This window comes from Heteronotia binoei, chromosome 3 (genome assembly GCF_032191835.1).
Source record: "Heteronotia binoei isolate CCM8104 ecotype False Entrance Well chromosome 3, APGP_CSIRO_Hbin_v1, whole genome shotgun sequence".
NCBI classification, from domain to species: domain Eukaryota; kingdom Metazoa; phylum Chordata; class Lepidosauria; order Squamata; family Gekkonidae; genus Heteronotia; species Heteronotia binoei.
This window is the reverse complement of record NC_083225.1, coordinates 162,039,219-162,053,283: the sequence shown is the minus strand read 5'-3', so window position 1 is coordinate 162,053,283 and position 14,065 is coordinate 162,039,219. Positions and strand designations below refer to the sequence as shown.

At 41.0% G+C, this 14,065-nt stretch overlaps 1 protein-coding gene across 6 annotated transcripts; it reads right to left on the bottom strand.

Annotated features, from left to right (window-relative positions):
- Positions 1-6,630: 6,630 nt before the first annotated feature.
- On the bottom strand, positions 6,631-13,657 carry RNF6 (ring finger protein 6). 6 transcript variants are annotated; one of them, XM_060234766.1, is made up of 4 exons: positions 13,397-13,657; positions 11,743-11,957; positions 10,294-10,395; positions 6,631-9,057 (listed from the first exon to the last, which is right to left on the bottom strand). In XM_060234766.1, the coding sequence occupies exons 2-4, from the start codon at positions 11,930-11,932 to the stop codon at positions 7,442-7,444; spliced, it is 1,908 nt and encodes a 635-aa protein (XP_060090749.1). In that variant the 5' UTR covers positions 11,933-11,957; positions 13,397-13,657; the 3' UTR covers positions 6,631-7,441. The 6 variants fall into 6 exon arrangements, with proteins under 6 accessions (XP_060090749.1, XP_060090751.1, XP_060090748.1 ...); XM_060234768.1 differs by having other exon boundaries at positions 13,571-13,657; XM_060234765.1 differs by having other exon boundaries at positions 13,540-13,616.
- Between the last annotated feature and the right edge of the window lie 408 nt (positions 13,658-14,065).

The window sequence follows — 14,065 nt, the reverse complement described above, 5'->3', positions numbered from 1 at the left end:
TCAGTCCCTCTGTCTCAGCCTAACCTTCCTCTCACAGGTGTTGCTATGGTAAAATGAAGGCAGGTAGTCCAGTGTATGCCACCTAGAGCTCCTTGCAGGATAAAAATGTAGCAAATAAGTCCTAGGGCATGTGATATACATTTCACTTCTCAGGAAGTGAAGTTCCTGTCCCATTTGTGGAAGAGGGGCTGTCAGGAGAGGAGAGAGCACTGGAATGCTAGTACAGTTCTGTAATCCTGGCTTTATTAAAATTAGTAGAGAACAGGTAAAGACCAGTGTTCCCTTTAAACTGAGTTAGCATTAGCTAGCTCACAGATTTTTACCCTCCAGCTCACACATTTTTTTCTTAGCTCAAGAAAACTGACCCCAGAGCACAATTACTTATGCAGTAGCTCACAACTTTAATACCAGAAGCTCACGAAGTAGAATTTTTGCTCACAAGACTCTGCAGCTTAGAGGGAATATTGGTAAAGACAGTCCTATAGAACAGCAACTCTGCTATCCCAGATCAGATCCACAAAGAGAGGCAGGGATCCCCTTGTGGCCAGGGCACTTCAGCCAGCTCACAGATGTCTCTCTGCTTCTCTCTTTCCTCACTTAAGCTATTCTTTCGGGAAGGGCTCTCTTAGACAAGCCTCTGATGGGAACTTGAAAATAGCCCCCCTAACATTCAAGTCCCACTGCAAAAACATCGACATTCACAAAGGCTTCTTAACATTCTTGCTGTCAGAAGCCCTGGCTCCCACCAGGAATATCACTTTATGTAAAGCATATTGTTTGAGAATCAGCAATCTCATAACAGCATTATGGAGCTCATTTAGAGCGTTCTTATGACATGCTCCAGTATAGACTTAAAATTAGTTGTTCGCTATCGGATGGAATTGGATCACCTTGTTATACAACCTGATGAAATGTCATTATCAGTGTTGTATGCTAATAAATGCTTGAGTATGTGCTTATTGTAAAATAATGTTTCATGATGAGATTAATCCCTGAGAACTAATATAAAGTATGTACTGAAAAAGACACTGATAAAGCAGTGCTTTAGCTCATGTTTGTTATGCTTGGTCCTGTTGAGTGTCTGATTCAGTCCTAGAAGTGGAGTGAAGGATGCTACATCTGAAAACAAGGCAGCCATTACCTCAATTAGAGCTGTTTAATGGGAGTTCAGGAAAAAAAGTTGTTTCAGAATTTAGTTTAAAGATTAATACTTGTCTGTTGTGCCATTCTCTCTGCAAACACATGATGGATTGGTCACCAAACTGAGCCCATGAAAAGCAGTATATTTAAAACTTTTATGAAGAGGGAGCTCACCCAGCTTTCCTCAGCACTTCTAAGTGTCAGAGGTGGCTCCTTTAATTGGGTCAGTTTCTTTGGAACTGGAGAGCACTGGAGGCACCTGGCAAACAAGCAGATTCCTTAAAAGGGCAACAACATTGCTGATCCTGCATCAGATTCCCCCAAAGCAAAAAGGCAGCTGCTCAGCAGCATTCCAGTTTTAGCAAAAGCAAAGAGGCAGCTGCCTAGCTCTCCATTTTTGCCTAAACTAAAAACTAATATTTGGGTCTCTTCTCATCCCACATGAACTGAGACACAGAATATGATTAAAATGACTAAAGTAATTAAAATGTGGAATTTGCTGCCAGAGGATGTAGTGATGGCCAAAGGAATAAGCAGCTTTAAAAGGGATTAGATAGATTCATGGAGGAATATGTCTGTTAATGGCTATTAGCCATAGTGACTGAGGGGAACCTCAATCTGAATCCCAGAGCCACGAGGTAACCTCATAGGAAGGCTGATCATCATGTGTGGGCAGGGACCAATGTTCCCTCTAAGCTGCAGAGTCTTGTGAACTAAAACTCCACTTTGTGAGCTACTGACATTAAAGTTGTGAGCTGCTGCATAAATTATTGTGCTCTGGGGCAATTTTTCCTGAACTAAGACAAAAATGTGTGAGCTGGAGACTAAAAATCTGTGAGCTAGCTCACACTAACTCAGCTTAGAAGGCACACTGGCAAGGATCTTTTCCTAACCGAATAGCTTTGCTCACTTAGGGAGATGGATGAAGATCACAAAATTATGAAATATACCATGTAGGACTGAATAAATTCACATAAAAAAGAAAACATACACACTGAATGGGCTCCCATGAATTCACATCCAAGTTCAAGATAGCAGCTCTCACTTCCAAATGAGCAAATATTTAAAGCCTGCCTCCTAAATTTTGTTTTCATGTACATAAGCATGCAAAAATGTAGCCATCTTTGCCCCTTTGTGTTCAGAGCTGTTAGAAGACACTAGAGGTCAGTGTAGGCAAAGAATAGGAAATGGCTACTCATTCAATATGCAGTCAATATTTACATGAAGCAAAAGAAAGGCCAGGCTGTTCCATTTTGCTAAGTCATATCATGGCAGCAGCAACATTTGAACCAGGGACTTCCTAAATCAGTCAGTTGGGTACTGAGGCTCAGTGTTCTGTTATCCTAGGGGCCTACTGGAAAGGAAAGGTCCCCTGTGAAGCACCAGTCATTTCCGACTCTGGGGTGACGTTGCTTTCACAACGTTTTCACGGCAGACTTTTTACAGGGTGGTTTGCTATCGCCTTCCCCAGTCTTTTACACTTTCCCCCCAGCAAGCTGGGTGCTAATTTTACTGACCTCGGAAGAACGGAAGGCTGAGTCAACCTTGGGCCGGCTACCTGAATCCAGCTTCCGCCAGAATTGAACTCAGGTCATGAGCAGAGAGTTCAGACCACAGTACTGCAGTACTGCTGCTTTACCACTCTGCGCCACGGGGCGCCTACAAGGTCTACAAGGGTATCTTTAAAAATAACTTGGCTATTCTACACAGTAGCTATTTCTGTAGTGAAAAGTATTAGTTAAAGAGAACTTGAAAACCTTTTTGGTAGAACTTCTTACCCATCTTTCTCAAGTCACATTGCTATAAATGAGTTACTGACATGTGAATATGGGGTGCAGGAATATTACAGCTGTTTTCGAGAGTGATTGTATGGAATTTAGGGACCGCCTCTCCCCATATACCCCCAGAGAGCTCTGCACTCTGCTGAACAACATTGTCTGGTTGTTGCTGGCTCAAAGGATGTCCACTTAGCCTCAACTAGGCCCCTACCTGGTGGAACCAGCTCCCATTGTTGATCTGAGCTCTGCGGAGCTTGTTGCAATTCTGCAGGGCCTGTAAAACAGAGCTGTTCCACCAGGCCTTTGGTTGAGGTGGTGGACATCATTAAACATCAACACGGCCTCCACATGCAGGCCCTAGTGCGAGTCTTAGTTGAGCAGGTACTGTCTTTGATCGCTGCTACTTGTCTGTGCCAGCCAAGATCTAGGATTTTGACCTGGCTATCATTGGCATTTTGCCTCTGAAAATTTGAGATTTGCTTTTAGCAGTTTTATTTAGTTATTTTATATTTATGTAAAATGTATTGATATGATCCACCCTGAGTCTGTTTTTGGGAAGGGTGGGATAGAAATCTAAATAAACACATAACAGTAGACAGTATCAAAGAGGAAGCTACAGCTATCCCACTGATCTTAAACAAATTTCAGCACCATGGCTAGTTCCACTGCATTCACAACAATGCAGCACACTGTATTTCCAACAACTAGCTCTTGCTGAGGTTATTAGCCTGATACTTTAATCTGTGGTAGTAAAAATTACGAATTGGCTATAAATTAACTTTTCTGTGGGCATCAGTATTTCTGCAGTTGGAGCATGGAGCAAATTGCACTGGCTACTAATTGAATACTGGATCCGCTTCAAGGTTCTAGTACAGACATTTAAAGCCTTACGAGGCCTGGGACCAACATACCTGCAGGACCGCCTCTTCGCATATGAGCCCTGAAGATTACTGCAATCCTTTGGCCATCCCGGCCCAAATGACATCTGGCTTGCCTCAACTAGGGCCAGGGCTTTTTTGACCCCAGCCCTGACCTGGTGGAATCAGCTCCCCACAGAGATTCGGCCCCTACAAGACTTACTGCCATTCCATAGGGTCTGCAAGATGGAGCTATTCTGCCAGGCTTTTGGTTGAGGCAAGCGGGTATCCTCACTTCACTGCTTATACCATCTATTTGTCCTCCCCTACAATGACCTATTAATTTACCATCTTGACTCTTAGATTTCGGGCTGACATCTATGTTTTAATCTGTAAGATATGCCCACACTGCCTGTGCTGTGTTCTATCTTGTTGTGTTTGTTTTGACTGTTTTTATTATTTTATTGTTGGGCTTTAACAGTTATTATGCCTGAGCCCGTCATGGAAAAGGGCGGAATATAAATCTACTAAGTAAATAAATAAAATCAATAATGGTTTATCCTCCTCCCACAGCAGGTCAAAATGCCCCCAATCTTGACCTTGGGACCTGCCTGCTCCAAAACCAGGATTTCAGGATAGATCCAGGTGGGTAGTCATGTTGGTCTCAAGCAACAGAACAAAGTTAGAGTCCAACAGCACCTTTCAGACCAACAAAGTTTTATTCAGGATGTGAGCTTTCATGTGTACAGAACAAGAAAGTGAGCGTACACAGGAAAGCTCACACCCTGAACAAAACCTTGTTGGTCTGAAAGGTGCCATTGGACTCTTTATTCTAGGATTTCAGGGGACATTTTGGACTGCTGGGGTGGGAATTGTGTTCCATGAGCAAAAATATTTGCATCTCTAGTTTGGATCCAAATCAAATTTCTCATTATTTTTATCATTAATATGTATCTGACATAAAATTGTACATGGTCCATCAATGACTATTACTCATGAGAGCAAAATGGACTTTGTCTGTTCAGAGGCACAAATGTTAAGGCAGAACTACCAAGCTGTTTATTTTAGAAGTGTCCCATAAGGTTCATACAGACTAACTTATTTGAGGGCTGAATGTGGCTGAGTGAATGAATCTGCATAAAGCATCATTCATATAAACTTCAGTCTGTCAAAAGCAACATGAAACTGAAGGCTGCAATCAGCAATAGTTCCTCACCTTGGAAACTTAATGAGTTCTGGGGGGGGGGGGGCGCTAAAATAAAATTACATTTAAATTAGCTTTTTTATGAAGCAGTGGAAATAATATCTTTAGAAAATGTCAGGTACTATATTTATTATCTAAAGACCCCCTGCAGAACTCATTAAGTTTCCAAGGCGAGGAACTACTGCTGATTGTAGCCTTTAGTTTCGTCTTGCTTTTGACAGACTGAAGATGGGCCTGCTTCTCTCCCCACCACACCCGTATTCTGGGCCACTCATGGACACTCAGCCTACCAGGCCATTACAGAGATTGAGTGGCCTGTACACATCTGCCACATTCCTAATCCAATCCTCCCTATCAATCAATCTATTAAAAATGTATACCCCACTTTTCCTTTTACTGTGGAAGCAGGAGGAAGAGCAGGACAGGGCTACAGGAGAGGCACGCCAGCCTTCCATCCCCCACTAATGGGCTAATGCTTATGCACATGCTAAAGACTGAAAGGGAAACTTATGCCCTAAGGTGATTAAGCATGTGCACTGGAAATACCTGCAAAGAGGAAAAAACAAACTCAGCCCAGATCATAGCAGTTGCTAGCATGATAGTACTTTTACATATACTAGCATGCTAGTACTTTTTTTCACCCATGAAACACTGCTCTCACAAGGAAGCTGGACTAATTTTTTTAGTTTACTGATATAACTCCATTTAAATTTATGTAAACATATGGGGGGGTGAAGAAAAACTATTTTCTGCAAGCTAGATGCAATTAATTGTATGGCTTCACTGGAAAAATGATCATTTAACTCCATATTATAATTTAAGAAAGGGAAAGTATTGTTTAAGAATTATCATGAATATTGTCTTATGAAGACTCATCAGGCTCCATTTCCATCTTCATTAAGACTGGATTGATAGATACCATATGTACATGATGAAGGCATCATTATCATATAAAACCATAGACTAGTTCTCCATTGCTCGGCTGATGAATCAGCTCTGTGAAAATACATTCTGCTAAAATGACCAAGAATCCAGCATTTAGCTATTGTGTTAAGAAATGCTGAGTTTAAGAACTATTTGGGAACAAAACAGGGCAGAATTATTGTGGATACAGAGATCACGATGATCATCATCAAGAACAAATTGAGCCCTCTATAACTCAGAAACTGCTTTAATACCTATGTTCATCACAAATACTATTTGAAAAGCATATAGGGATAAGTTCTAAAGGACTGTTCTCTCCCTTGTTGTCTGACAAGGTTAGCACCTGAGCATTCTGTAGCTATACTGAAGTAATCTAGCTGTAGTTAGGGATACATATGTGACTTTCTATATTTTGAAATCTGGAACTGTGTTTCAACATAGATGTCACATGCCATAGGAATGAAACAGGAATTTTTTTAAGTATTAACTTTATATTACTTTCCCCCCACCCATTAAATACTGCTCTTACAAAGGAAGCTGGACTGAGTTTTTGAGTTTCCTGATGTAGCTCCATTTAAATCTAAAATTTATGCACACATATGGGAAGAGAAAAACTGTTTTCTGCAAGCTAGATGCAATGAGTTGTATGGCTTCAACCACTATTACAAATGACAACCTTCTCATTTACCTTTTAGTTAACAGTATGTAAGTGATTCACACAATGTACTCTCTGTTTCTGCAGTTTTATTCAGGTATTAATATAAACCTTAAGGTCCAGGTATACAACTGTGCTTAATACTCAGCAACTGATGTACATTTTATCTTAACAGTTGATAGCATTTGATGGCCAGGAAATTCTTCCTTTGAGATTGACCAATGTTACTACAAGTTTTATGCATCTGTGACAGTTTTACAGTAAACTGATAAAATTGCAGGCAAAAATTCTTCATGCAGGCTGTAAGTAGGTTGCTTATCCTTGGCAGTTTTAACCTTTAGCTGTTGTTAAAAACCCAAGTAATGGGAACTGGTTGTAATATATATCAAACACCCTGAACATTCTGTAATTAATGTTTGAAAGTCAACACAGAAATAGGAAATGGCAGAACATGCAAAAACTGCCTATAAAATAAACTCAAATGCGCATAATGTTAATGATATCCATAAATATGCACCACATATTAAAACACTTAAGTAGCTTCTGCCAAGTATCCTGGAAGACAGCCAGGAAGACTTTTGTAACAGATGGTGTTCGCAACCTAAATGAAATACTATTTGATAACTGCATGAAACAAACTGAATAAACGAAACAAGATCAAGTTCTCAACAGCACAAGGTATTACATTTCTGTTTTATTCTAATTTTATGAAGTTTATTAGAATGACATTTACCCTTACCCAGAAAATGAGACTTGTTCATTCCCTATATTCAGATTTTCTCCAGTTGTAAACATCAATTCCCTTCCCCTTATTCATGGTACACAAATATCAGCCAGCTTTCAAGACTCAGAGGGGTCAAGAATTTGAAGACTTCACTGTCTATTAGTTTACTACAGATTGCCGACAGATCGGACAAGTGGAATTTTCAGAAAGCCAACGATCAATACAATGAAAATGGAATTCATGCTTGCATGGTAACTGCCTTAGCTTGCTTCCCACCACATAGTCATTAATGCATACACTACAGGTCATACTTCTTTCACTTTCCTCTGCAATGGTGGTCCCATAACTGCGAGTGGAGAGACTGTCCATTTGGTCTTTGGTTAATCCTCTCAAGCGGTCATTGGTATAGTTATCTAACAAAAGATCAGGCATAAGTCGAAGAATGGAAAGTGTCCCATTTCCAGTTAAATTGCTTGTGTCTTGAAACTGACTGTTATCTTGAGCTCCATCACCATGATGGCCATCCTGCACAGCACTGGTCTCTCCTTGCCATTCCCTCCTATCATGTTCAGCAGGACTGCTTTCAAGTGATGCGTCTCTGAATTCACCAATACTGCTTAGATTTTGCAAGTCAGACAGCTCTGACTGCATCTCTGATAAGTGCCGAACACTCCTCCGAATTTCATTATCTATGTCTATTAATGAACTTAGTTCTCCTAACTCAGTCATAATTTGCCTTATGACTGATCCAACAGCCACCGATGAAGACTCCCTAAGCCCAGTTTCTGATATTCTGTGAGGAGGTATGGCACTACCATAAGTTTGCATGCCTGTGTGCTCAGGTTGTAAAACGGTCCAATGAAAACCCTCACTATTACTTTCAGAAGCAACCAAGTTTTCTGCCATGCCTGCTCCTGAGAGAGTTCTTATACCAATCCTTTGACGGTCTCTGTATGCTCCAGGAGGAATTCTTCTTACCTGAAGATCTAATGTAATAGCAGGATGTCTTCTAAGTATGGTTGTGGATCTCCCAGATTCCTCCTCTTCCACAATTATATCCAGTGACGGCACTTGCATTTCACCTTGTTGTGGGGGAGAATGGACTGTATGCATCCTTCTAGACCTTCTTTGGGTTTCCTGAGTATCCCTATGTTGCTGTCCTTCCAACAGGGTCTGGCTCTGACTCCTCAATGCTTCTGATCTTTGTCTTGCCCTCCTCCAGTTTCTAGCTCTGGCTCTCCTGCTGTGAAGTCTCACTGATGTAACTCTTTGTACTCTCCTCTGTCTAATAATGTTGTGTTCATTGTCATCTAAAAAGGTGTGTGTTGCTAAGCTGCTGTTTCTACTGCTGTGTCTGCCTAAGAAAAGTCGAGGTGTCTCTTCACCACTTTGTGCCACTGAATCACTTATGCTACCACTTTCAGAGGAGGCAAGTGCATGGCTAAATGTCTCTCTCACTACCCTGCTCCTAGTTCGGCTGGCTATTGGGCTATCTGCTACTGGAGATGTGTTTTCTGCATGGCTTCTGACCATGTAGCCATGTGAGATGCCATCAAATTCTTCAGTGGGACTATCCCCACCATTATATTCATGATCTATATTTATTTCGAGACTAAACCGGAATCCTCCATTAGTTGGGGTCACCCGGCTCACAGCTCTCCAAGGTTGGTTCCCCCTCTGTTCGCTACTGCGGGTGGAATTTCCCGCACGATGGAACATACTCTGCCATTCTGGCAGGGAAACATTGGCTGGGTTTAGCCCAAGAATCTCGGAATCTGTAAGTGGTTAAATGAAACACATTTTGCAAGGTGTTAAGACTTTAGAGATATAAGGGAAGTAATTGCACTTCTTGATAAATGGAATATCTGAAATGACAACCTTCAGTGACCACATAATCAGTCATCACAGAAAGGGTTCACATTCCACTTCCCTTGAGGCACTGCTATGAAATCTAAAAAGCCAGACTCACAAAATAAACAAATGTTGCAAAATTTACAGGAGGAAGGCGCAATGTAAGCAACTTCCATGAGTAACAATGAATCTTGTTCAGAGTTAAGCAGACAGCCCTGCAACCTTGTATTGCTGTATTAATGCTCACATAACTGCTGGATGTGCATGTGTCAGGAACTAAGGGCACACACTATTGTCAGCCCCACTATTTTTGCCCGCTAGGCAAGTGCCCCACCTGGTCTCACCCACTTTCTGGGAACATTTGGTGGGCACCAGGAAAGGTGCTGGTGGGTGCCATGGCACCCATGAGTACCACTTTGGGAAACCCTGTCATAGTATGTTGTACCCACCATAGTAAGCTATAACCATATAAATCTGAATTATTAATAATCTATGTTCACTCAAGTTTGTAGTTGTGAAACTATAAAGTAAGATTTTATCATTATTCTCCAATGCACTTGTCTGACATATGACATGAAGTTTAATGCAATTACTGGTAAACAGCAGCTACTAAAGCAATGGGTGTCAGATGTCCTATCATTACAATAATAATCACCTTAGAAGTCTATTCCAGTCATTTGTAATTATTGGGGAGTAGGGAAACAAGAAGTTCTAATCTCAGATTTAATTGTTGCTAATGTTTGTGGTCCTAATCCTACTGCATTGTTTGTTGGTTGCCTTGTGCTGATTACTTGTCTCATGTTTTAGATTGTATCAGCAAAAAAGGTTGGCTATACATAAATAGATAAATAATAAAGAAGTACTGAGCAGTTTACACATCACTTTCATAAGACAATGATACTGCACAAATGGCAAAATAAGGTCAGAGAATGGGAAAAAATGGGTGTTAATGAAGCAGTTACGTAACACTAGAACCCTAAGAGAAGCTGACATGTAGATCTTGCAGACCAGCTTCAGAAACTCCATGTGTCACTTTTCCAATACTGTAGCTCTTCCCAACTCATTAGCTTAACTTTATTCAGGAAAATACTATAGATGAAAACTCAGTGTTTTCACAGCAATGTAGCAAAGACTATTTTGTTACAGAGAAAACAGCTTACATCTAACTGCATCTCCTTCTGTATTTTCTGAATCATCTCGGGATACCAGATGCTCCTTTGCACCTTGCAAGCGTTGCTGCAGCTCATCTGCTGTTATTTCTCCTGAAACGTTGCACATGATATTGTCAATGTTATTACTGGTTGAACAGTACACACAAACAGGGCAGTTTTTTTAACCTATGACATACAAGAGAAAAGAAGAAATAAAATTTGGAAATCAATAAAAAGATTGTGGGAAATAATCTGGAATGACAAGAAACAAGATGGAGTTGCAAAAGCATCTGAGAAACAGGAGAGAGAGTAAGATTCAACACTGCAACTACTTACCAAAATTCTGATAAATCCTACATACAGTTCTGAGGTCCCTATCTTGGAATTAACTTCTCCCTGTGTATTATGTTTTCGAATCAGATTTAAAGTTTAAGGAACTGAAATCTAAAGTATTTCTTCTATTTTGCACAATTGAAGGCATCTTTCTAAACCAAGGAATTGGGGGGGGGGGGACAGGAACATGATTTGCAACAACTAGATCCAAGTCGAGTAGCACACGGAGACCAAAAAGATTTTGGGGGAATAAGTTTTCAAGAGTCAGACTCCCTGCAATTAACTACCAAGGGAGCTTTGGCTCCTAAAAGCTTACACTCCTAAAATCTTGTTGTTTCTAATGTGCTACTGGATTCAGACCTAGCTGACCTACTGAAGCTATCCTCTGAAATGCAAGCTATCTTCTGAAATGATCGTTTCAGTAGCACCACTGTGATTTTCTTTGATTGTTTTATTGTTATAGTTTTAATACTGTTTACTAAATGTTGCCTCTGTTTATTTTATGTTGTTAGCCGCCTTGAGTCTTCGCAGAATGGGTGAAATATAAATCTAATGTAATAAATACAAAAAATAACTTTGCAATACAATACAAGTTCCAATTGAATCCAGAAAACTAGAATTAAAGCACTCCCTAGGTACATTAGGACCAAATTTTTGTACAGTGTCAGACTTGGATCTGTAACACACAAGTTGCAATCCCCACTCTACCATGGATGGTTGCTTGATGACTTGAGTGTCACTCTCAGCCTGGCCAACCTCACAGAATTATTGTGAGGATAATATGGAGAAGACAACAAATGAGGAGGAGATAACAATGTAAACTCCTTTGGGTCCCATGGTGGGAGAAAGGCGATGTGTAAATGAAGTAAATAATTATGTCTGCATTTACTTATTTTAATTAAAATATATCTGTCCTGCCTTATTCTCCTTGGACTCAAGGCAGAATAAGTATTATTTCATTTATACATTTTTCTTTCACACACTCAAAGTGATGGATTAAACATATAGCTACATGGCTCAGAATTACAGCAGAGGACAAAAGGGAGGAAACAACCATATACTCTGTCCTGAGCTCTTTGAAGGAAGGGCAAGATAAAAGTCTAATAGGTATGTCACATCTCATACCTGGAGTCCCAAGGATGTTGCAATCTCTCATTAACCTGTAGTCTTCGTAACTGAGTTCATTAATAAATTGGTAATAGGCTTCTTCCCTGTTAAGGCGCTCCTGCTGCCACTGCCTTTTATCTTCACCACTGGGGTTTCGAAAGGTGGTCTGCCCACCACCTTCTCCCAAGTCAGACCCAGAACTGTCCATTGTGGGAAGAACAGCGTTTTACAAACTAGAAAGACAAGAAAATTACATGTAGTTATGGGCTGTATGTCAACCACAGTTGCTTTAATCTGTGATAGAAGCTCCAAAATATCAGTGACCAGAGAAAAATTGAACAGCAGTTTCCCCCCTGCCCCCAATTACGGAGACAGAAAATGCACCAATTATACTTCTGCAGTCTTACAGCTGTTGTAGATAAAGGCACCTGTTAAGAAACAACAAATGATGACAGCTCATCCATAAAAGCATGGCACATGTTTACAGAACTTAAGCAAAACAAAATTCTTTCTCTGTCATAGTTTTACAATCCCCCAGAAGAGAGATTCAATATTATCAAACATTTTGAAATCATAAGGGAAACATCCACAATAAAAGTTTTTAAGCCCCAAATTTTGATATTCAGTGAGTAAAATTTTGTCTTATAACACACTTAACTCATTCCAATTAAAAAAAATCAAGGGGGGGGGGATTTTTTGCAGTTCTGATCCAGATCTCCCAACTTTAACACTGTACATTTTGAATGAGTAAACCTTGTGTTAAAAACATTTATTTCATTCCAAAATAGTTCATAGGAGTTTTTTTTCCCCAGTGCCTCCAATTTCCACTGTTTTTTAAAAAGTTCTCAGCTTTTCTTTTTGTATATTTTGAATGAATAAATTCATATTTAAAGATCATTTCACTCAAAGAAGAAACAAACATTTTCAGTGGTCTCCAAGATGTCCCAATTTTTCCATCAGAAAACTGTGTTGGGAGACAACTTTCCCCCCATGCATTTTTGGAGGAGTTTATTCCAGGTCCTTATATCTCTACTCTTGAGGACATACTTTATGGATGACCCTTGCCATCCTTCCTGAGCCCACACTTCCAGCTATTATTCTAAGTCAAACAAAGAAGTCTGGAAATACATACTCACGTGGGAAAGGGAGAAATCCTGAAAAATGGTTTTTAAAAGCTATAGAATGGAAGAAGTATAGTATGCGACGCTTCTACTCAAGCACATACAAGACAAACGCATTCCACAGTTCAGTTTCCTTTCACACATACATCCCCATATACATATGCGTAGTTTTGTACTGAAGACACACTTTCATGCATCTTATGAAATGGGCTCTCGCGCACATAAGTGCATGTCACCACAAACTGGTCTGCCTTTAAACTGCCTCTAGACTCTTTGTCCAGTTGCTGTTGCTTTTAATGCAACAGACGAGCCTATTTCTAGACCAAAGGAATTCGTATTCCAAGTCAGGGGCGATAATTCTTCCTCGTCTTTGCCTTTACCCGGCCAGGGGGAAAACACCCAGATTTTGGCTTGAGCTACTGACTGTCCCTTCCCCTTCGCTAGCACGCTTAAGAGGACAAGGGAGGACTAAGCGAGAATGACGGAGAAAACTGCTATACAGCTAGGCACCTGCGGGGGTAAAAGGAAACGGGCCAGTCATCACTTCCCACCTGCACCCAGCGAAGCCAAGGGGAAGGGGGCTCGAAGACAGATCACGACTTCGTCAGGGCAGCTACGTAACGGCACCGGAAGAAGGAAGCCACCTTCCAGGGACAGTCCCGCTTAAAACACACACACACACACACAGACCCACCACCTCCTCGTCTTTCAGGCACAGGACCCACCAGCCCCAAGCAGATTCCAGGCACCGAAGTGCAACGTTGATACCGAACCGGTGGGTCCCTATGGCGTGGCTGAAGGTTCCGCCGTGCACTGCGCGTGCGCAAGCATCCCCAAAATCTGTTTCATCCAACTGGAACTTTGGGGAATGTTTCGGGGGGCGGGAAGGGGAGGGGAATGCCTGATCCGGATATTTGATCTTTGTTTTCCGCTGAGATGTAGGAGAGTTTACGGCCTGCTGTAGTTTAGCCTTCTGTCAGTAGCCCGATTCCAGGTATTTGTAGCTCGAAATTCCTTTGAGTGCAATCGCATCAGCCACGGGTAGAAAATGCAGTTGCTTTCTGTTTACATATGGTCTAAATAAAAGATATTGTTTACTAAACAGGCGCGTGTTCCCCTTATAACTGTGCCAAAGCTCAGCGATTGCATATTCTGGTTTGCTGTGCAACCGTGAAAAATCTGATTTGACCAACTGTGGCATAATTGTACCCAGCAGCTAA

What these genes read in the sequence shown, in the direction of transcription:
- RNF6 (XM_060234766.1), bottom strand. Translation starts at nt 11,932, where the DNA reads ATGGACAGTTCTGGGTCTGACTTGGGAGAAGGTGGTGGGCAGACCACC. An exon ending in CAACATCCTTGGGACTCCAG is followed by an intron (nt 10,396 to 11,742) that starts GTATGAGATGTG and finishes GCAACGTTTCAG; the next exon opens with GAGAAATAACAGCAGATGAG. An exon ending in AGAAGGAGATGCAGTTAGAT is followed by an intron (nt 9,058 to 10,293) that starts GTAAGCTGTTTT and finishes AACCACTTACAG; the next exon opens with ATTCCGAGATTCTTGGGCTA.